At 49.0% G+C, this 23,397-nt stretch overlaps 1 protein-coding gene across 3 annotated transcripts; it reads left to right on the top strand.

The window, feature by feature from the left end:
- Positions 1–3,227: 3,227 nt before the first annotated feature.
- IQCN (IQ motif containing N) lies at positions 3,228–22,782 on the top strand. Of its 3 annotated transcripts, none has more exons than XM_029049978.2 (4): positions 3,228–3,255; positions 12,253–12,336; positions 16,180–16,234; positions 19,951–22,782. In XM_029049978.2, exon 4 carries the CDS (start codon positions 19,961–19,963, stop codon positions 22,499–22,501), a length of 2,541 nt encoding a protein of 846 aa, XP_028905811.1. In that variant the 5' UTR covers positions 3,228–3,255; positions 12,253–12,336; positions 16,180–16,234; positions 19,951–19,960; the 3' UTR covers positions 22,502–22,782. The 3 variants fall into 3 exon arrangements, with proteins under 3 accessions (XP_028905811.1, XP_028905813.1, XP_028905810.1); XM_029049980.2 differs by lacking the exon at positions 3,228–3,255 and adding an exon at positions 3,876–3,919 and having other exon boundaries at positions 16,183–16,234; XM_029049977.2 differs by lacking the exon at positions 3,228–3,255 and adding an exon at positions 3,876–3,919.
- Positions 22,783–23,397: the final 615 nt, after the last annotated feature.

Below are 23,397 nucleotides of genomic sequence, written 5' to 3'. Positions count from 1 at the left end.
TTCATTTCTGCTTATATTTCTTCTTTCTCTGGCTTTCACTATCTCTAAATAATTTTTGTCTATCTCTCCCTTGCTTGCGCCTTCCCTCCTGCCTGGAACTCCTTCCACCCCTCTCCCCATCTTTAAAGCCCTACTGAAATTATATCTCCTCCAGCAAGCCTTCCCTACCTAACCTAACCTAATCCCCAATTAGACGGTAAGCCCGTCAAACGGCAGGGACTGTCTCTATCTGTTGCCAACTTGTTCATTCCAAGCGCTTAGTACAGTGCTCTGCACATAGTAAGCGCTCAATAAATACTATTGAATGAATGAATGAATGAACCTCTTATCTTCCCACAAACCTTAGCTTTGCTGACACTGTCCTCTGCTGGTTCTCCTCCTATCTCTCTGGCCACTCATTCTCGGTCTCTTCCATGGGCTCTTTCTCTGCCTCCCATCCCCTAACTGTGGGTGTCCCTCAAGGTTCAGTTCTGGGTCTCCTTCTATTCTCCATCTACACTCACTCCCTTGGAGAATTCATTTGCTACCACCTCTGTGTGGATGATTTCCAAATCTACTTCTCCAGCCCTGTTCTCTCTCCCTCTCTGCAGTCTTGCATTTGCTCCTGACTTCAAGGACATCTCTACTTAGATGTTCTGCCATCACCTCAAACTTAACATGTCCAAAACAGAACTCCTTATCTCCCCACCCAAACCCTGCCTTTCCCTGTCCTCCCCCCTGACAACAACACCATCCTTCTTGTCTCACAAGCCCCTAACCTTGGCATTATCCTTGACTCCTCTCTCTCATCCAACCCACATATTCAATCTATCACTAAGTCCTGTCTGTATGACCTTCACGTCACTAAAATCCACCTTTCCTCTCCATCCAAACTGCTACCACGTTAATCCAAGCACTTGTCCTCTCCCACCTTGATTACTTGTATCAGCTTCCTTGCTGATCTTCCTGCCTCCTGTCTCTCCCCATTCCAGTCCATATTTCACTCTGCTGCCCGGATCAACACTTTCTACAGAAATGTTCAGACACGTTTTGCCATTCCTCAAAAACCTCCAAGTGGATTGTCCATCCACCTCCACATCAAACAGAAACTCCTTACCATCGGCTCTAAGGCACTCGATCGCCTTGCCCCCTCCTACCTCACCTCGCTACTCTCCTACTGCAACCCTGCCCACACACTTTGCTCCAACGCCAACCTACTCTCTCTACCCCAATCTCACCTATCTCGCCACAGACCTCTCGCTCACGTACTGCCTCTGGCCTGGAATGCCCTCCCTCCTCATATCTGACAGACAATTACCCTCCCCATTTTCAAAACCTTATGGAAGGCACATCTCTTCCAAGAGACCTTCCCTGATTAAGCCCTCATTTCCTCTTTTCCCACTCCCTTCTGCATCTCCATGACTTGCTCCCTTTATTCACCACCCCCACACCCAGCCCCAAAGCACTTATGAAGATATCCATAATTTATTTATTTATATTAATGTCTGTCACTCCTTCCAAACTGTGAGCTCATCGTGGACAGGGAATGTATCTGTTATATTGTTGTATTGTGCTCTCCCAAGCACTTAGTCGGTCAATCATATTAATTGAGCGCTTATTGTGTGCGGAGCACTGTACTAAGTGCTTGGGAGAGTACCCTGCACATAGTAAGTGCTCAATAAATACAATTGATTGATTGTTCTCCCTCCGTTCTGCGTTGCCTTTGCTTTTACGTCCATACTCCCTAAGCGCTTTGATATTCACCTCATACCCAGGCACACGGTGCTTACGAACATAACTTTATACTCTGTTGCTTCCCCTACCCATAATTTATTTTAAGGTCTGCTTCCTCTACTGGACTGTAAGTTCCTCGAGGTCAGGGACTATACTTACTTTATTGTAATAATAATAATAATGTTGGTATTTGTTAAGTGCTTACTATGTGCAGAGCACTGTTCTAAGCGCTGGGGGGGATACAGGGTCATCAGGTTGTCCCACGTGAGGCTCACAGTTAATTCCCATTTTACAGATGAGGTAACTGAGGCACAGAGAAGGGAAGTGACTTGCCCACGGTCACACAGCTGACAAGTGGCAGAGCCGGGATTCGAACCCATGACCTCTGACTCCCAAGCCCAGGTTCTTTCCACTGAGCCACGCTGCTTCTCTATAATAATAATGTTGGTATTTGTTAAGCGCTTACTATGTCCAGAGCACTGTTCTAAGCGCTGGGGTAGATACAAGGTCATTAGGTTATCCCAAGTGAGGCTCACAGTCTTCATCCCCACTTTGCAGATGAGGTAATTGAGGCCCAGAGAAGTTAAGTGACTTGCCCACAGTCACACAGCTGACAAGTGGCAGAGCCGGGATTCAAACCCATGACCTCTGACTCCCAAGCCCGTGCCTTTCCACTGAGCCACGCTGCTTCTCTACCAAATGCTTAATTCAGTGCTCTGCACAAGGTAAGGGCTCAATAAATATAAATGATTGATTGATTGATTGATTCCCCTATCAGACTGAAGCTTGAGGGGAGGAAATATGTATTTTGCTACCATTATACTCTCCTGAACACTTAGTACAGTGCTTTGCCAGGTGCTTTATACATTCCATGATTATGTTGATGATAATGATTAGGGCAGGGCCTGTTGATCTGGCCATCTAGGGAATTCGGAGAATCGCAGCCAGAGAGATTGCAAGGCCAGGTCAAAGGATCCTTTTAATACATCAATCAATCGTATTTATTGAGTGTTTACTGTGTGCAGAGCGCTAAACTAAGCACTTGGACGAGTATAGTATAACAGAGTTCATTCATTCATTCATTAGTATTTATTGAGCGCTTACTATGTGCAGAGCACTGTACTAAACGCTTGGAATGTACAATTCGGCAACAGAGACAATCCCTGCCCAGTGACTCCCTCACAGTCTTGTTAGACACCCTCCCTGCCTACAGCTAACTTACAGTCTCACTTTTGATTGACAAGGGGAGTCAATCCCAGAGAGAAGGAGCCCAGGGATTGGCTGAAATTGGATGCTGTCCAGATAATTTATGTATGTTATAGCATAATGCCTCACAGCCAATGAGATTGCAGCCCAGACCATAGGTTCCTTTGACTACACCTGTGATTGACAAAGGGTGCCAAAGCCAGACAGGAGCTCAGGGATTGGCTGAAATTGGATGCTGTCCAGTTAGTGTATGTGATGTCATAATGCCTCAGGGCTTTATATCCCCTTCCCTTCCCCTTGAGGGGGCCAGGGTTGCCAAGAATAATGCGGGGATAGGTGAGTTTGAATTCATGAGCTTCCTCAAACCATCATCCTATAGGATTTATTGAGAATCTACTTTTATGTAGAGCGCTGTACTAAACACTTGGGAGAGTGAATAGAGTTAGTAGATGGGAATCCTGCCTTTAAGGAGTAATCAATCAATCATTCAATTTTATTTATTGAGTGCTTACTGTGTGCAGGGCACTATACTATTCATTCATTCAATAGTATTTATTGAGCGCTTACTATGTGCAGAGCACTGTACTAAGCGCTTGGAATGTACAATTCGGCAACAGAGACGATCCCTGCCCAGGGCTCACAGTCTCGTTAGACACCCTCCCTGCCTACAGCTAACTTACAGTCTCACTTTTGATTGACAAGGGGAGTCAATCCCAGAGAGAAGGAGCCCAGGGATTGGCTGAAATTGGATACTGTCCAGATAATTTATGTATGTTATAGCATAATGCCTCACAGCCAATGAGATTGCAGCCCAGACCATAGGTTCCTTTGACTACACCTGTGATTGACAAAGGGTGCCAAAGCCAGACAGGAGCTCAGGGATTGGCTGAAATTGGATGCTGTCCAGTTAGTGTATGTGATGTCATAATGCCTCAGGGCTTTATATCCCCTTCCCTTCCCCTTGAGGGGGCCAGGGCTGCCAAGAATAATGCTGGGATAGGTGAGTTTGAATTCATGAGCTTCCTCAAAACATCATCCTATAGGATTTATTGAGAATCTACTTTTATGTAGAGCGCTGTACTAAACACTTGGGAGAGTGAATAGAGTTAGTAGATGGGAATCCTGCCTTTAAGGAGTAATCAATCATTCAATTTTATTTATTGAGTGCTTACTGTGTACAGAGCACTATTCATTCATTCATTCAATAGTATTTATTGAGCGCTTACTATGTGCAGAGCACTGTACTAAGCGCTTGGAATGAACAAGTCGGCAACAGATAGAGCCAGTCCCTGCCGTTTGACGGGCTTACAGTCTAATCGGGGGAGACGGACAGACAAGAACAATGGCAATAAATAGAGTCGAGGGGAAGAACATCTCGTAAAAACAATGGCAACTAAATAGAATCAAGGCGATGTACATTTCATTAACAAAATAAATAGGGTAATGGAAATATATACAGTTGAGCGGACGAGTACAGTGCTGAGGGGATGGGAAGGGAGAGGGGGAGGAGCAGAGGGAAAGGGGTAAAAGAGGGTTTAGCTGCGGAGAGGTGAAGGGGGGGTGGTAGGGGGGGTAGAGGGAGAAGAGGAGCTCAGTCTGGGAAGGCCTCTTGGAGGAGGTGAGTTTTAAGTAGGGTTTTGAAAAGGGGAAGAGAATCAGTTTGGCGGAGGTGAGGAGGGAGGGCGTTCCAGGACCGCAGAGAAGCAGCGTGGCGCAGTGGAAAGAGCACGGGCTTTGGAGTCAGGGCTCATGAGTTCGAATCCCAGCTCTGCCACTTGTCAGCTGTGTGACTGTGGGCAAGTCACTTAACTTCTCTGTGCCTCAGTTCCCTCATCTGTAAAATGGGGATTAAGACTGTGAGCCCCACGTGGGACGACCTGATTCCCCTGTGTTTACCCCAGCGCTTAGAACAGTGCTCTGCACATAGTAAGCGCTTAACAAGTACCAACATTATTATTATGTGGCCCGGGGGTCGACTGCGGGATGGGCGAGACCGAGGGACGGCGAGGAGATGGGCGGCGGAGGAGCGGAGCGTGCGGGGTGGGCGGTAGAAAGAGAGAAGGGAGGAGAGGTAGGAAGGGGCAAGGTGATGGAGAGCCTTGAAGCCTAGAGTGAGGAGTTTTTGTTTGGAGCGGAGTTTGATAGGCAACCACTGGAGTTGTTTAAGAAGGGGAGTGACATGCCCAGATCGTTTCTGCAGGAAGATGAGCCGGGCAGCGGAGTGAAGAATAGACTGGAGCGGGGCGAGAGAGGAGGAAGGGAGGTCAGAGAGAAGGCTGACACAGTAGTCTAGCCGGGATATAACGAGAGCCCGTAGCAGTAAGGTAGCCTTTTGGGTGGAGAGGTAAGGGCGCATCTTGGCGATATTGTAAAGGTGAAACTGGCAGGTCTCGGTAACGGATAGGATGTGTGGGGTGAACGAGAGAGACGAGTCAAGGATGACACCGAGATTGCGGGCCTGAGAGACGGGAAGGATGGTCGTGCCATCCACGGTGATAGAGAAGTCTGGGAGAGGACCGGGTTTGGGAGGGAAGATGAGGAGCTCAGCCTCGCTCATGTTGAGTTTTAGGTGGTGGGCCGACATCCAGGTGGAGACATCGTGGAGGCAGGAGGAGATGCGAACCTGAAGGGAAGGGGAGAGGATGGGCGGAGATGTAGATCTGCGTGTCATCTGCGTAGAGATGGTAGTCAAAGCCGTGAGAGCGAATGAGTTCACCGAGGGAGTGAGTGTAAATGGAGAACAGAAGAGGGCCAAGAACTGACCCTTGAGGAACTCCAACAGTTAAAGGATGGGAGGGGGAGGAGGCGCCAGCGAAGGAGACTGAGAATGACCGGCCAGAGAGGTAAGAGGAGAACCAGGAGAGGACGGAGTCTGTGAAGCCAAGGTGAGATAAGGTATGGAGGAGAAAGGGATGGTCGACAGTGTCAAAGGCAGCAGAGAGGTCAAGGAGGATCAGAATGGAGTAGGAGCCATTGGATTTGGCAAGAAGGAGGTCATGGGTGACCTTAGAGAGAGCAGTCTCGGTAGAGTGGAGGGGACAGAAGCCAGATCGGAGGGGGTCTAGGAGAGAATGGGAGTTAAGGAATTCTAAGCATCGATTGTAGACGACTCGTTCTAGGATTTTGGAAAGAAAGGGTAGTAGGGAGATAGGGCGATAACTGGAGGGGGAGGTGGGGTCAAGAGCGGGTTTTTTTAGGATGGGGGAGATGTGGGCATGTTTGAAGGCAGCGGGGAAGGAGCCATTGGAGATTGAGTGGTTAAAAATAGAAGTTAAGGAAGGGAGGAGGGCAGGGGCGATGGTTTTAATAAGGTGAGGGAATGGGGTCCGAGGCGCAGGTGGAGGGGGTGGCACTTGCGAGGAGGGAGGAGATCTCCTCTGAGGATACTGCAGGGAAGGATGGGAAAGTAGGGGAGAGGGTTGGTGGGGGGGAGGGGAGAGGCGGAGGGGTGACTTTGGGGAGCTCAGACCTGATTGTGTTGATTTTCGTGAGGAAATAGGTGGCCAGATCATTGGGGGTGAGAGATGGGGGACGGGGAGGAACAGGGGGCCAAAGGAGAGAGTTAAAGGTCCAGAACAATCGGCGGAGGTGACGGGCATGGGTGTCGATGAGGGAGGAGAAGACGTTTTGCCTGGCGGAGGAGAGGGCAGAGTTAAGGCAGGAAAGGATAAATTTGAAGTGTGTGAGGTCGGCTTGGTGCTTGGACTTCCGCCAGCAGCGCTCAGCAGCTCAAGCATAGGAGCGTATTCATTCATTCAATAGTATTTATTGAGCACTTACTATGTGCAGAGCACTGTACTAAACGCTTGGAATGTACAATTCGGCAACAGAGACAATCCCTGCCCAGTGACTCGCTCACAGTCTTGTTAGACACCCTCCCTGCCTACAGCTAATTTACAGTCTCACTTTTGATTGACAAGGGGAGTCAATCCCAGAGAGAAGGAGCCCAGGGATTGGCTGAAATTGGATGCTGTCCAGATAATTTATGTATGTTATAGCATAATGCCTCACAGCCAATGAGATTGCAGCCCAGACCATAGGTTCCTTTGACTACACCTGTGATTGACAAAGGGTGCCAAAGCCAGACAGGAGCTCAGGGATTGGCTGAAATTGGATGCTGTCCAGTTAGTGTATGTGATGTCATAATGCCTCAGGGCTTTCTATCCCCTTCCCTTCCCCTTGAGGGGGCCAGGGTTGCCAAGAATAATGTGGGGATAGGTGAGTTTGAATTCATGAGCTTCCTCAAACCATCATCCTATAGGATTTATTGAGAATCTACTTTTATGTAGAGCGCTGTACTAAACACTTGGGAGAGTGAATAGAGTTAGTAGATGGGAATCCTGCCTTTAAGGAGTAATCAATCAATCATTCAATTTTATTTATTGAGTGCTTACTGTGTGCAGGGCACTATGCTATTCATTCATTCAATAGTATTTATTGAGCGCTTACTATGTGCAGAGCACTGTACTAAACGCTTGGAATGAACAAGTCGGCAACAGATAGAGCCAGTCCCTGCCGTTTGACGGGCTTACAGTCTAATCGGGGGAGACGGACAGACAAGAACAATGGCAATAAATAGAGTCGAGGGGAAGAACATCTCGTAAAAACAATGGCAACTAAATAGAATCAAGGCGATGTACATTTCACTAACAAAATAAATAGGGTATTGTAAATATATACAGTTAAGCAGATGAGTACAGTGCTGAGGGGATGGGAAGGGAGAGGGGGAGGAGCAGAGGGAGATGGGAAAAGAGGGTTAAGCTGCGGAGAGGTGAAGGGGGGGGCGGTAGAGGGAGTAGAGGGAGAAGGGGAGCTCAGTCTGGGAAGGCCTCTCGGAGGAGGTGAGTTTTAAGTAGGGTTTTGAAGAGGGGAAGAGAATTAGCCTGGCGGAGGTGAGGAGGGAGGGCATTCCAGGATCACGGGAGGACGTGACCCAGGGGTCGACGGCGGGATAGGCGAGACCGAGGGACGGTGAGGAGGTGGGTGGCAGAGGAGCGGAGCGTGCGGGGTGGGCGGTAGAAAGAGAGAAGGGAGGAGAGGTAGGAAGGGGCAAGGTGATGGAGAGCCTTGAAGCCTAGAGTGAGGAGTTTTTGTTTGGAGCGGAGATTGATAGGCAACCACTGGAGGTGTTTAAGAAGGAGAGTGACATGCTAAGCACTTGGGAGAGTAGAATATAACAATCAATCAATCATATTTAATGAGCGCTTACTATGTACAGAGCACTGAGTACTAAAACTCAACATGAGCAAGACTGAGCTCCTCATCTTCCCTCCCAAGCCCGGTCCGCTCCCAGACTTCTCCGTCACCGTGGATGGCACGACCATCCTTCCCGTCCCGCAGGCCCACAATCTCGGTGTCATCCTTGACTCGTCCCTCTCGTTCACCCCACACATCCTATCCGTTACCAAGACCTGCCGGTTTCACCTCTACAATATCGCCAAGATCCGCCCTTTCCTCTCCACCCAAACGGCTACCTTACTATTACGGGCTCTCGTTATATCCCGGCTAGACTACTGTGTCAGCCTTCTCTCTGACCTCCCTTCCTCCTCTCTCGCCCCGCTCCGGTCTATTCTTCACTCCGCTGCCCGGCTCATCTTCCTGCAGAAACGATCTGGGCATGTCACTCCCCTTCTTAAACAACTCCAGTGGTTGCCTATCAACCTCCGCTCCAAACAAAAACTCCTCACTCTAGGCTTCAAGGCTCTCCATCACCTTGCCCCTTCCTACCTCTCCTCCCTTCTCTCTTTCTACCGCCCACCCCGCACGCTCCGCTCCTCCGCCGCCCACCTCCTCGCCGTCCCTCGGTCTCGCCTATCCCGCCGTCGACCCCTGGGTCACGTCCTCCCGCGGTCCTGGAACGCCCTCCCTCCTCACCTCCGCCAAACTGATTCTCTTCCCTCTTCAAAACCTTACTTAAAAATCACCTCCTCCAAGAGGCGTTCCCAGACTGAGCTCCTCTTCCCCCTCTACTCCCTCTGCCATCCCCCCTTTACCTCTCCGCAGCTAAAGCCTCATTTTCCCCTTTTCCCTCCGCTCCTCCACCTCTCCCTTCCCATCCCCACAGCACTGTACCCGTCCGCTCAACTGTATATATTTTCGTTACCCTATTTATTTTGTTAATGAATTGTACATCGCCTTGATTCTATTTAGTTGCCATTGTTTTTATGAGATGTTCTTCCCCTTGACGCTGTTTAGTGCCATTGTTCTTGTCTGTCCGTCTCCCCCGATTAGACTGTAAGCCCGTCAAACGGCAGGGACTGTCTCTATCTGTTGCCGACTTGTTCATCCCAAGCGCTTAGTACAGTGCTCTGCACATAGTAAGCGCTCAATAAATACTATTGAATGAATATAACAATAAAACAAAATTGGTAGAGACATTCTCTGCCCACAACAAGATCTAAGGGTCGGGGTTAGGAGTGTTGGGGAGAAGACTCAATGTTTCTAGTTACTGTTGTATTGTACTCTCCCAAGCACTGAGTACAGTGCTCTGCACTCAGTAAATGCTCGATAAATACGAATGAGTGAATGAATGAATGAAAATAAATTAGACAGAGGAGGAAGAAGAGAATAGGAATCAATCAATGGCATTTATTGAGCACCTACTATGTTCAGAGCACTGTACTAAGCACTTGGGAGAGTACAATATAACCGTATTAGTAGATGGATTGACGGATCTTTATGTACAGAAGCACTTTCAGTGGTTGTAAGAGGGAGAGAGCCAGTAGAATGCCTTAAAATCAGGCATCGGGAGAAAGAAGGGTGGGGAGAATCAATAGTGTCAGGTTCTGAGGTTCTTGACCACAGGCCCCTAACCTCCGTCTGTTATAGTAATAATGATGGCATTCATTAATCAGTTGCTATGTGCCAAACATTTTGCTAAGTGCTGGGTATTTCTGATTCCCGGTCCCATGCTTTTTCTACTAGACCTTGCTGTCTCCCCAGTGCATTGTGGGCACTCAGTAAAAGTTTAACAGAAAGTATGATTTAGTTGGGAGAAAATGATCTTTTGGTCTGAACCATTCCAAACAAATCTGGAAGAGAGTTAATGGCTGAAGTAGTTAACATAAATTATGTGCACTCCATTCACACCCCCCCCATTAGTGCTGCCATTTCCTCATTAATAAATCAACAAAAAGCAAGATCTGTGTTGAAATGAGGAGCTGGAGAAACTCCCCAGGCTTAGATTTTTTTTTCAAATGGTATTTGTGAAGTGCTTAATATGTGTCAAACACCATTCTAAGCTCTGGGGTAGGAAGAAGTTAATTAGGTTGGACAAAGTCCCTATCTCACATGGGGCTCATGGTCTAACTAGGAGGGAGAACAGGAGAACTGAGGCACAAAGTAGTTAAATGACTTGCTCAAGGTCACACAGCAAGCACTTGGCAGAGCTGGGATTGGAATCTGACTTCCAGGCTGGTGCTCTTTCCACCAGGCCATGCTGCTTTTATTCATTCATTTATTCATTTAATCGTATTTAGTGAGTGCTTACTGTGTGCAGAGAACTGTACTAAGCGCTTGGGAAAGTGCAATACAGCAGTAGAGGCAATCCCTGCCCACAACAAGCACACAGTCTAGAGGAGGGGAGACAGACATCAATACAAGTAAACAGGCATCAAGACATGAATACAAATAAACAGGCATCAATATAAATAAATACAATTAAAGATATATCCATAAGTGCTGTGGGGCAGGGATGGGGGAAGAGCAAAGGGAGCGAGTCGGGGTGAGGCCAAAGGGAGTGGGAGATGAGGAAAAGTGGGGCTTAGTCAGGGAAGGTCTCTTGGAGGAGACGTGCCTCTTGTAACTGTAGCTTGTAGACATATCACTTAACTGCCCTTCCTCTTTTCTTGGGTTTGTCAGCGTGTCTTAGTAAATAGAGCACAGGCCTGGGAGTCAGAAGTACTTGAGTTGTAATCCCAGCTCTGCCACATGTCTGCTGTTTGACCTTGGGTAAATCACTTAACTTCTCAGTGCCTCAGTTCCCTCACCTGTAAAATGGGGATTAAGAGCGGGAGCCCCATGTGGGACAGGGACTGTGACCAACCTAATTAACTGTATCTACCCAGCGCTTAAAATGGTGTTTGGCAGATGGTAAGCACTTAACAGAGAAGCAGCGTGGCTCAGTGGAAAGAGCACGGGCTTTGGAGTCAGAGGTCATGGGTTCGAATCCCGGCTCAGCCACTTAGCAGCTGTGTGACTTTGGGCAAGTCACTTAACTTCTCGGTGCCTCAGTTACCTCATCTGTAAAATGGGGATGAAGACTGTGAGCCCCACGTGGGACAACCTGATTCTCCTGTGTCTACCCCAGCGCTTAGAACAGTGCTCAGCACATAGTAAGCGCTCAACAAATACCAACATTATTATTAACAAGTACCATAATTATTATTACCCTTGGAGAGAAGCTCGATCTGCCCAGCTCCATCTCCTGCCCAACCCAGTCCAGCCCACCAGCAGGGAGCTCCTTCAGGCTCTGTGCTCTGGAGGCTGTTGAGGATGAGAGTTATTGCTCTGCCCCTCCCTGTCCCTGCCCCTGGAGAAATAAGTTCCTTCAAAGAGCTGTCGATTCCAGTCGGCCCACTTCATAGTGATATGTTTGGCTTTTGAATTTTCCTTTTCCTCTTTTTTTCAAGTTTACCACTCCATAATTGGGGTTCCAGGCCCTTCTGCTTTACCTTCCCCATCAACATGTAGGGGGAGGGTGCCAGGAAGTAGGCTCCACGGCCTTGGGGTTTGGAGCAGAGAAGACTTTATCTAGGTTTCAGAAATGTTAATCTGCTTGTTCTCTGGCCCGTTTTCCCAAGAGGGGGACGGGGAGTGGGGAAGGGGCGGAGGGTGGGGGGTGGCGGTGGAGAGCAATGGTGTAGGGAAGGCTACTCAAGAAGATAACATTAGAATGGGGTAGGACGAGATAAGAAGGCTTTGCCCTGGCTGAGTCTGCCCAATGGTGTAACGCCCCCTTCTGGGCTACCCCTTCTCCTGTCGCCTTTTCCAATCCTTGCTGCCTAATGAGCAGTTGCAGCAAATGGGGGTGGGGGTGGGGGGAGTGTCCTGAGTGGAGGGGAGCCATAGTTTTGCAATGAACACGCCCAGATTATCCCCTTTGCATCCTGGAGAGGAGGAACTTCTCACAGCTTTGTGGGGGTGGACTCTTTGTGGGGCCTGGGGAACCTCTCATCCCTTCAGATACTGGTAACTGCTACGGCCCTTTAATCCTCTCAATCTGGTCCCAGCAGTGAACATTACCAAAACCCTGAGAGCAAATGTCAAAGCTGTCTCCAGGCCTTGGCTCCTGAAGGAATCACAATAGGGTCGGTCTCTCCTTTATCGCTCCAGGATATCATCACTAGTGGCCAGAGGATTTTGGGAGCCAGACCACCCTCATCTTGTGTCAACTCTGACAGAGAATGACTCTGGCAGGTGAGCTGGGGGCTATGGTTTGTGAGGAGGGCAATCAGGGTTGGAGATAGAGATGGTAGTTGAAGCCATGGGAGCGAATGAATTCTCCAAGGGAGTGGGTATAGGTGGAGAAGGGAAGGGGAACCAGAACTAGGCAGAGCACTAGACGGGAGAAAGAATGAAAAGAGGGAGAGGAAGATAGGGACGTGAAATAGGAAGAGTCAAAGCAGGGAAAAGGGAGCAGGAGAATGTTAAAGGAAGAACGAGTTCAGACTGGGCCAGTTTAAGGCTTTTGGTGGGCCCAGAGAAGAGAAATCTCTAGGTGAAAGGGAGGAGGGTGGACCCAGAGTCAAAATTTGCCACCGCCCACCCTCAGAGAACATGAGGTCTCTATCTCCACTCATGATAATTAATCAATCAATAGTATTTATTGAGCACCTAGTGTACAGAGCACTGTACTAAGTACTTGGGAGAGTGCCATTCAGTAGAGTTGGTAGACATAATCCCTGCCCCCAAGGAGTTTCCAATCTAGTATAAGCTTGTAGTCTACAATCACATACTTCCCTCCCGGACATCTCAAATTCATCCTTGCCTGCTTTAACTCTGTACTTGCCTCTGCCTGGCAACATTATTCCATCCATGTTTATTTGTTTATTTCATGCCTGTCTCCCTCTCTAGACTGTAAGCTTGTTGTGTGCAGGGAATGTGTCTACCAACTCTTTTGTATTGTACTCTCCCAAGTGCTTAGTACACTGCTCAATAAATATGATTGACTGATTGATCCTTTTTGACTCCCACGCCCATTTACCTCACCAGTTTCTTCAAACATTTATCTCCTCAAACCCTCTTTCCCCTGCTCCCCCCACCGTATCTTGCCCCTAATGACCTGGCCACATACTTCATTGAGAAAACTGAAAGAATTCGACATGATCTCCCTAAAATCTCCCTGGCTCTTCTCCAGTCCCTCCCTCCTCTTGCCCCTTCTTCGACTCCCCCATCTTTCCCAGAAGTATCTCAAGATGAGGTCCCCTGCCTTTTGAAGTCCACCCTCTCAAACTGCATCTCTGACCCCAATCCCTTCACACTTTATCAAAATGCTTGCCCCCTCCCTCCTTCCCTCCCTGACTACCATCTTCAACTGTTTACCCTCCAATGGCTTCCCACTGTTTTCAAACGTGCTCACGAATCTCTTTCCTAAAAAAAACTCCCTTGACCCCATGACTCCTTCCAGTTAATGCCCCATCTCCCCCCCCATTCCTCTCCAAACTGTTTAAGCAAATTGTCTACACCCACTGCCTCCACTTCCTCCCCTCCAATTTTCTCCTTGACCCCCTTCAATCTGGATTCTGCCCCCTTCACTCCACTGAAATTACCCTCTCAGGTCACCAGTGATCTCCTTCTTGCCAAATTCAATGGCCTCTATTCTACCCTAATGTCTCTCCACCTCTCATTTGCCTTTGACACTGTTGACCACCCCCTTCTCCTGGAAACAGTATCTAACCTCAGCTTCGCTGACGCTGTCCTTTCCTGGTTCTCCTCCTATCTCCTTGGCCGCTCGTCCTCAGTCTCTTTCACTGGCTCGTCTTCTGTCTCCCACCCCCACCATCCCACTCTCCAGGCTTAGCTCTGGGTCCTCTTCTATTCTCTGTCTACACCCATTCCCTTGGAGAACCCATTTGCTTCCATGGCTACCCCTCTAGATTGTAAGCTCAGTGTGGGCAGGGAATGTGTCCGCTTATTGTTGTATTGTATTCTCCCAAGTGCTTAGTACAGTGCTGTGCACACAGTAAGCATGCTCTGCACACAGTAAGCACTCTAAGTAATATTGAACAAATGAATCTCGCCTGTCCCACCGTCGACCCCTGGCCCATGTCCTACCTCTGACCTGGAATGCCCTCCCTCCTCAAATCCGCCAAACACTCTTTCCCCCTTCCAAGTCCTATTAAAGGCTCACCTCCTCTAAGAGGCCTTCCCAGACTAAGCTCCCCTTTTCCTCAGCTCCCCCTCCCTTCTGCGTCACCTCGACTCACTCCCTTTGCTCTACCCCACCCCCCAGCCCCATGGCACTTGTATATGTATGTTTCCCCACTCCTCAAGAACCTCCAGTGGTTGCCCATCCACTTCTGCATCAAACAGAATCTTATCATTGACTTTAAAGAACTCAGTCACCTTACCTCTTCCTATCTTACTTGCCGATTTCCTACTACAGCCCAGACCACACACTTCACTCTTCTAGTGCCAACCTACTCACTGTACTCACTGTACCTCGATCTCATCTACCTCTCTGTTGACCCCTTGCCCACATCCTGCTTCTAGCCTGGAACGCCCTCCCCCTTCAAATCCAATAGATGATCATTCTCCCCACCTACAAAGCCTTATTTCCGCTTCTCCCACTCCCTTCCACTTATCCATGCACTTGAATTTTCACTCTTCATTCACCCCAACCTCAGTCCCACAGCACTTATATACATATGCATAATTTATTTATTTATATTGTCTGTCTCCTCCTCTATAGTGTAAACTTGTTGTGGGCAGGGAGTGTGTCTATTAGCTCTGTCATACTGTACTATCCCAAGTGCTTAGTATAGTGCTCTGCACACAGTAAGTGCTCAATAAATAGGATTGATTGATTGATTGATTAGCACTGCCTATGCATTATAAAGGTAAGAGTGGAAAGAGGTGCTGTTTGCTTGACTACAGTGAGCCCCGTGATAGCCACAGGAAATCTCTGAGGGCAGAGGGCCTGACCAGATGCTCTGTCCACCTGATGGCTAAAGCAGCCTGGCCATCTGGTAGTGACTGAGCAAATGTCACTAGAATGAAATGTCTCCAGCACTGCTCAGAAGCACTGCTACCTAAGCATCCTCCAACACCTGGGCCCTGAGGTAACTTGGCTGTGTTTGGGTTGCAATCACTGGATTTGTAATTGGGAGGGGACAGGGAGCAGGGAGTTAGAAGAGGAGGGCTCCGAAATCTCTGGAGGAGTTTAGAAATGTGTGGGTTTTGTTTTGTAGTCACAGTGGGATGGAACCTTGGCTTTCCACCCTTCTGGAGCTGGGCCCTCTGTCTTAGCCTTTATCTAAACACCCTGAGCCTGAGTCATCCTCTGGGTAACTCCTTCCAATCCAGGCTCCTGAGGCAACGGAGAGGGTGAAGGCCAGGATGAAGATCAGACCAAGTCCCAAAGGGTGCTGTGCCAACCGTTGTCCCATAAATGGCACAAAGAGATGGATGTTTTTGCCCTCCAGGGTTATGGTGGCTCTTTGTGACACTGGCATAGGGCAGTGATGAAACTTATGCAGGGAGAAAGGAGAGGAGGGTTGGGAGGGTGGAATTCCAAGGGACTCAGGACACCCAAACTGATAACTTTATGGTATAGTAGAGACAAAGCGGGGCTTGGGGCAGGCAGCAGGTCCTGCTCATGATAGAGTGGGTCGTGGAACACTGACATTCAGTAGTATTCATTGAGCTCTTGCCGTGTGTAGAACACTGTACTGAGTGCTTGGGAAAGTAAAATCAGTGATATTTATTTTATGATGAAGGTAAAAGAAGTGATTCCCCACCCTCAAGGAGCTTACAGTCTGAGGAAGTGGCAGCTATTACTCTGGAACGGTTCTGCTAAGGACTCACAATTCTTACTATTCTCCCAGACCCTGCTACCTCTCTGTCATCCCCGACCCTGCCTCCTCTGGCTCAGCCCTCTGAGATTTGGAGCCCAAGATGCCAAATGTTGATCTGACTTCACCTCTCCCTAGCTCTGATGGCTGGCTGCATCTTTGGAATCTTCATTTCATTCTAACCTTTGAGGACTTCGGGGTTTTTAATTCAATTTTTTTCCATTTTCCTGTTTGACTCTCTTGGCAGAAGGCTGCAACTAAACAAGTCATCATCAATGGTCTAGAACCCCATCTAACAACAGGTAAGAAGTCTGGGTCAGGGTCAGTCCAACTCTTCTCAGAAAGAGGGGTAAATTTCCTTCATTCAATCGTATTTATTGAGTGCTTTCTATGTGAAAAGCACTGTACTAAGTGCTTGGGAGAGTAAAATATAACAGTAAGCAGACACATTGCCTGCTCACAATGAGCTTACAATCTAGAAGGGGGAGACAGACATTGATATATATAAACAAATTACAGATTTCCATGCTGCCAAGCCCCTGGTTGGATCTTCCAGGGTGGGCCGTCTGGTAACTAGCAACGTCCTGAGTAATGTCACTAATGCGGATCATCATTCATTAATTCATTCAATAGTATTTATTGAGTGCTTACTATGTGCAGAGCACTGTACTAAGCGCTTGGAATGTACAAGTCGGCAACAGATAGAGACAGTCCCTGCCCTTTGACGGGCTTACAGTCTAATCGGGGGAGATAGGCAGACAAGAACAATGGCAATAAATAGAGTCAAGGGGAAGAACATCTCATAAAAATAATGGGAAATAAATAGAATCGGGGTAATGTACATCTCATTAAACAAAATAAACAAAATAAATAGGATGATGAAGATATATACAGTTGAGCGGACGAGTACAGTGCTGAGGGGGTGGGATGGGAGAGGGGGAGGAGGAGAGGGAAAGGGGGGAGAAGAGGGTTTAGCTGCGGAGAGGTGAAGGGGGGTGGGAGAGGGAGCAGAGGGAAATAGGGGGGAGCTCAGTCTGGGAAGGCCTCTTGGAGGAGGTGAGCTTTAAGTAGGGATTTGAAGAGGGGAAGAGAATTAGATTGTCCGAGGTGAGGAGGGAGGGCATTCCAGGACCACGGGAGGATGTGGCCCAGGGGTCGACGGCAGGATAGGCGGGACTGAGGGGCGGTGAGGAGGTGGGTGGCAGAGGAGCGGAGCGTGCGGGGTGGGCAGTAGAAAGAGAGAAGGGAGGAGAGGTAGGAAGGTGATGGAGAGCCTTGAAGCCTAAAGTGAGGAGTTTTTGTTTTGAGCGGAGGTTGATAGGCAACCACTGGAGGTGTTTAAGAAGGGGAGTGACATGCCCAGATCATCATCATCAATGGTAATTATTGAGTGTTTACTGTGTGCAGAGCATTGTACTAAGCACTTGGGAGAGTACAGTGCAACAGCATTGGTAGTCAGATTCCCTGTCCACAACGAGCTTACAGTCTAGAGGGATGAAGTTAGGAACAGGCCAGAGATGATGCTGCTCAAGCCCTCCCCTCCACGCCAACACACACAAAGTGAAAAAAGTGAGCAAATGCCCGAGTGGCCTTTGGGGTAGTCCAGTCCCCTCTGGAGATCACCACTGCTGCCCATGGACAGCAGAGGGATAGAAAGGCTCAGAGCTGAGCCCGGCTCTGAATGAGAGGGTCCGATAGACGTGACCCCCTTCTAGAATTCAAAGGCTTCAAAGCAGGAAATAAAAGTGTGACAAGTCATAAAATGTCAGATCACAAAGCTAACAGCTGGTGGCTCCATCCCTGATTTGGCTTGATCACATCCTCCCTTCTGTCACTTATCTAATGCACCAACCTCCCACTTAATTTCCTCTTGTTTCCAGGACATCACCATTTGGATGTCCTACGGGCTTCTCAAACTCAATACATCTAAAACCGAACTTCTCATCTTCTCTCCTAAACCCACTCCTCCTAACTTTCCCATCTGTCACCCTCCCTGTCTATGAAGTCACAGATGGTTGTCCGCAAAGCTTACCTGTGAGAGAGAGGGCTTTGGGGCATGTCAGTCTCAGAAGTTATCTTGTGGCTTCTCGGCTAACTTGGGGAGGCCAAGTGTTGACATATCAGCAGCAGCTTGGCCAATTTCACCCATGCTGGGTTCTTGGGTAAGAGAGCTTCTGAACTATAGCAGAACCTGGTTTATAATAATAATTATGGTATTTGTTAAGTGCTTCCTATGTACCAGGCACTGTACTAAGCACTGGGTTGTATACAAGCAAATCCGGTTGGTCACAGTCCCTGTCCCATGTGGGGCTCACAGTCTCGATTCCCATTTTAAGATGAGGTTGTTGAGGCACATATAAGTTAAGTGACTTGCCTAAGGTCACACAGCAGACAAATGGCAGAGCCAGTATTAGAACCCATGACCTTCTGACTCCCAGGCCCATGCTTTATCCACTACTCCATGCTGCTTCTCAGCATGGTTAATGAGGAATATCTCCCCAGAAGACACTGGGAAGACCCAAACCCAGGAAGCTAACAAGCTCAAGCCTTGGCTTCAGCTGCTCTTTGCTCACACTCACTGGACCCAGGTGGGGTTGAAGGGTAAGATCTTCAGCCACGCTATGAGCTGAGGCTTCCTTCCTGGCCTGAAAAGACCTCTGAACAACACAAAACAACTTCCTTCCCTAAGATGCTCTTTGGGGTAGGAGAGGTGAAGCGACAGATGGCTCGTGCAGGGAAGAGTAACCCTGTGACCTCAGCATTCTGGGTGGATGACCTCCCAGCTCATGAGTAGTTTCTGAGTCAGTCTGTTCAGGGGAAATTGGTCCAGGGGAACAGCGGATTTCAGCCAGCATTTTCTCTGATCTGCTACTTTAATGGAGGGGCTCTTGACTCAGGGAGTCTGCCCAGAGAGAAAGAAAGGTTGAGCTGCTGCTGGCAAGTGTAAATCAGGCCAGATTAGCCCTGATGCAGTGGAATGTCCTCTCTGGACCTCGCATCTCTAGGGGTTACTATGTAAGCTTAGAACAGTAAGCACTTAGTCCTGTAAGAGCTTAGTACAGTGCTGTGCACACAGTAAGCCTTCAATAAATATAATTGATCAATTGAATGATAGGGCCCTCCAGGGCCAGGGAAATCCCGGTGGTTAGTGTAAGCTGCATCCGTCTTGTAGGACCAAGAGGCTTCCCCTCTAGACTGTCAGCTCCTTATGGGCAGGGATCGTACCTACCAACTCTATTGTTCTGTATTCTCCCAAGCACCGAGTACAGTGCTCTGCATGCAGTAAGTGCTCAGTAAGTATCATTCATTCGTTGATGGGGATGTGTCTACCAACTCTGTTCTGTACTCTCCCAAGTGTCTAGTACTGTACTCTGCATCCAGTAAGCTCTTGATGAATACCACTGATTGATTGATTGATTGATTGATTAATTGGTTGATTCCTTCCTCCATGCCTTTCTAACTGGCTCAGGCCCAAGGAGCCACTCAGAGCCAGGTAGGAGAGAAGTGTGGTGGAAGGAAAGGAACTTCCTCTCCTCAAGCAACATTCCCTGACCCACCCCCTCTTTTCAGTCTGGCCCAGAGGGAGCCCCCCAGTCTGGCCCTGGTGGGAATGACAATTAGTGCTGAGTGGCCTAGGATCCCAACAGCGTGGTGGGGCTGGTAGGGTTTATTTGGGATGGTCTCTGAGGCCAGAATCCCCAGGACATTGAGAAGAAATAAAGACCAGGATCCTGTTCCCCTGGAGGATCTTCTGGGGACAAACACCCCTCCCAAAATTCCCAGGTCGGAAGTTCCCTCCCATCCCATCCCCTAGCCAAACAAGGAAATGGGAGGAGCAGGGATAGGAGGGGACTGGGTCTCTGGTTAAGAGCAGAGGTTCTCATAATGGGCAAACTACCCCATTGACACCCGCTGGGTGGGGCTAGAATGGGTTTTTGCTGTTTTTGTGGAGTGGTGGGGAGGAGAGAAGAGATCTCCGGTAGTGTCAGAGTGCCATCTGCTTTTCTTGCTCTCCCAGACCTGTAGAAATGGAGCACTATCGCAACAAGCAAGAACATCAAGCCAACCATCAAGACCCAGCCCAGCCAACCCAGTCAGACAAGCAATTCAACAACGTGCTGGTAGATGAACTGGACATGCTATTGACCCAAGCAGCTTCCGTTATTCATTCTTCTAAGGCAAACCATCCGAAGCACCATAAATCCAGTTCTGAGGAAGAGGACACAGAGGATATGAATGATGTCTGGAACAATTATAATCCCCGACAACGTTTGGAAACTGCCCGGGTCTTGGGACATTGGGAGCATGAGCGACAGCTCAACATGAGTGCCCCAGGGAGAACTAGGGTACTACCAAAGTCTGGGCAGTGCTGGAATCCAGGGAGATCATCAGAAACCCCCCAGGAGCCTCTGAAGAGCCAGTTATATCCTCTGGACAGGCAGACGAATATGGCGTTACAGGTTCCTTCTCAGGAAAACCTTGGAGTGGGAGTAACTAAGATCCCAGTCCAGAAACAAGTGGAGGCTAGAGGGGCTGAAGCCTTAATCCAGCAACAGGTAAGGGACAGAGTGATTGAGGTCCTGTCCCGAGGACTAACAATCAAGAATTCAGTCCAGAAACAACCGGAGGCTAGAGAGATTAAGACCCTGTCCCAGGGACCGTCAAGAGGCAGAGAGACTCGGATGCCACCTTGGGAACAACAGGAAGATAAAGTTGAGTCCCAGTCCCGGAGACACTCGAGGGCCAGAGAGACACATTCCCCATCTTGGGAAAAGCTGGGAGATAGAGAAGTTGACTCCCAGGCTCAGAGACATTCGGAGGCCAGAGAGATGCATCCTGAATCTAAGGAAGAAGTAATTCGTATCTGGTACCATGAACCCTCAGACTTCAGAGATTCTCCCACACCATCCTGGGAACAACCGGGAGCTAAAGAAATTGAATCCTGGTCCCAGGGACTCTCAGGGGATTTAGATTCTTCTACACCATCCTGGGAAGAAGCGATTAAGATCTGGTCGCAGGACTCCTCAGACACCCAAGAGATTAATTTTCCATCTTGGGAAGAAGCAATTAAGATCTGGTCCCCGGAGTCCTTGGGGGCCAGCAAGAATCAGACACCTGATTGGAAACAGCTGGGAGGTAGAGAAGTTGAGTCTGGGTCCCAGGGACAATCAGGGACCCAAGTGACTCCTGTAACACTTTGGGAAGAAGCAATGAAGATCTGGTCCCAGGGACACTTAGAGGCCAGAGAGACCCCTACACCATTTTGGGAAGAAGTAATTAAGACCAGGTTGCAGGAGCCCTCAGAGTCCTCAGAAACTCCTACATCATCTTGGGAGCAGCTGGGCACTAGAAAAGTTGAATCTTGGTCCCAAGAACATTTAAGGGCCAGCAAGAGCTATATACCATCTCTGACGCAAATGAAATTTTTAAGCCCCCGGATCACTTCCCAAACATTTTTAGCATCCATGATATCAAAGGCTTTAACTCAAGAAGAAGTTAAAGATGCCCTCATCAAAATCTTGGCCAGTGAGGTGTTGGGGGCTTATGTAGCCAAAGCTCTGCCCCAGAGGATGCTGAAGCCTGCCTTGACAAGAGCCCTATCCCAGAAGGACCTGGGAAACACCATTATTAAAGTTCTCTTCCAGCCTAAAGTGAGGGCTCAAGTAGCAAAGATCTTGTCTCAAGAGGAGCTAAGAGCTGCTTTAGCCAGGGTTCTCACACAAGAGGAAAAAGGGGTCCTGATCCAAGCCCTACTTAAAGGGGAACTGGGATCGATGGTCATCCAGGCCTTAGCCAGAGGGATCCTGGGAGTTACTGTGAATAGCTTCGTCACCCTGATGACCCTCGCCCCCACCGAGAAGATCCCGTGCCCATCAGAGCAGTCTTTGAGGACTGTATCAGGTGAGAACGCCCCAAGTCCAACCTGTCAGTCAGTGAGGAGGAAGGAAACTGTGAAAGTACCCCAGGGGTCCTCAGAAAGGAAGGAGTCCCCACTCCCGGGAGCTACTCGGGTGGCTTTGAAAGCGAGCCCAACTCAGAAGATTAACGAGGAACAGCTCTGGGCCATTCTGGTGATTCAGTCCTATTTCAGGGGCTTCAAGGTTCGACAAAATATAGCCCAGCAGCATTTGGCAGCTACCTTCGTACAGTCCATCTGGAAAGGCTTAATGGTACGGCGAACCTTGGGCAGGTGCAACACTGCTGCCATCATCATCCAGGCAGCCTGGCGGGGCTATATTACCCGGAAATTGATGACCTGGGACCTGCTCTCCACCTCCCTTATTAAGATGATGCGCCAGAAAGAGAAGAGACCCTTAGGACACTGCAACCTCCGGCCCTGCCAACCTGGCTCTTCCGGCACCTGTGGGTCCAGGCTCCCGAATATGACTCTGGGCCGGAAGATAGACGGATCACCCAACCTGATGCTGTTGACCTTTATGGGTTCCCGTTGCCCCCATGCTTCTGGGTGTTATACAGACAACAACGTCACTTGCAGAATGGGTAGAGGCCCCAGGCTGGAGAGCGGAAAACTCAAGGGGTACAAGAGGCCTGAGAAGCCAAGCAAGTAAAAGCAACTGGAGAATGCAGCCACAGTGTTGCAGGCTGCCTGGCGAGGGTACCAGGTTCGGCAGGCTCCGAGGCAGCAGCAAAGGGCAGGCCCCATGATGCAAGTTGCCTGGAGGGAGTTTTACTATCAGAATGAGCTGGTCTAGCAGGTGCAATAAGAGGGGGAGAATACTACCTGGGACCCCTGAAGGACAATGTGCCGTGGCATAGGGCTGCACTGCACCACTACTGTCCATCTACCTGCCACAGTTTGTCTGAGCTGAAATAAAACAACTGCAACCCATCTGGGACATCTCTGAGCTGCTCTGGGATAGTGTGCTAGGGTGCCTCACTCTCTAGTGACTCTTTTCCCTCTGCCTTCAAACACGTTCAACTCTGCCCTGGACTAAACAAATCTACTCTCAATCTCAATCCTCCAGCTATCACCCCATCTCCCTGCCCCCCTTCCTATCCAAACTCCTGGAATAGGTCTGATACTCCCGCTGCCTTCATTTCCTCTCCCCCATCTCTCTTCTTTACTCACTAAACTCAGGCTTTCTATTTTTTTCCCCTCCACAGAGACTGCACTCTTTAAGGTCACCACTGACTGTCTTGTAGCTGAGTCCAAAGGGCTCTACTCTAGCCTAATCCTCGACCTTTCAGTTGCTTTTGCCACTATGGACCCTATCAGGCCTTGGTTTTGATGATATGGTGCTAACGTGGTTCTCCTGCCTCTCTGACCATTCCTCACTTTCGCTCACGGGCTCCTCCTCTGCCTCTCAAGGCTCTGTTCTTGGTCTCTGACACTTCTTGCTGCATACCCCCTTTCTCTGGGAGTTCATCTGCTCACATGGATGACCAAGTCCAACCTGATTATCTTGCATCTCCCCAATTGCTTAGTAAGGTGTTTGGCACATAG

This window comes from Ornithorhynchus anatinus, chromosome X1 (genome assembly GCF_004115215.2).
Source record: "Ornithorhynchus anatinus isolate Pmale09 chromosome X1, mOrnAna1.pri.v4, whole genome shotgun sequence".
NCBI classification, from domain to species: Eukaryota; Metazoa; Chordata; class Mammalia; order Monotremata; family Ornithorhynchidae; genus Ornithorhynchus; species Ornithorhynchus anatinus.
The sequence above is the reverse complement of the archived record's forward strand: the minus strand, read 5'-3'. Positions and strand labels throughout refer to the sequence as shown.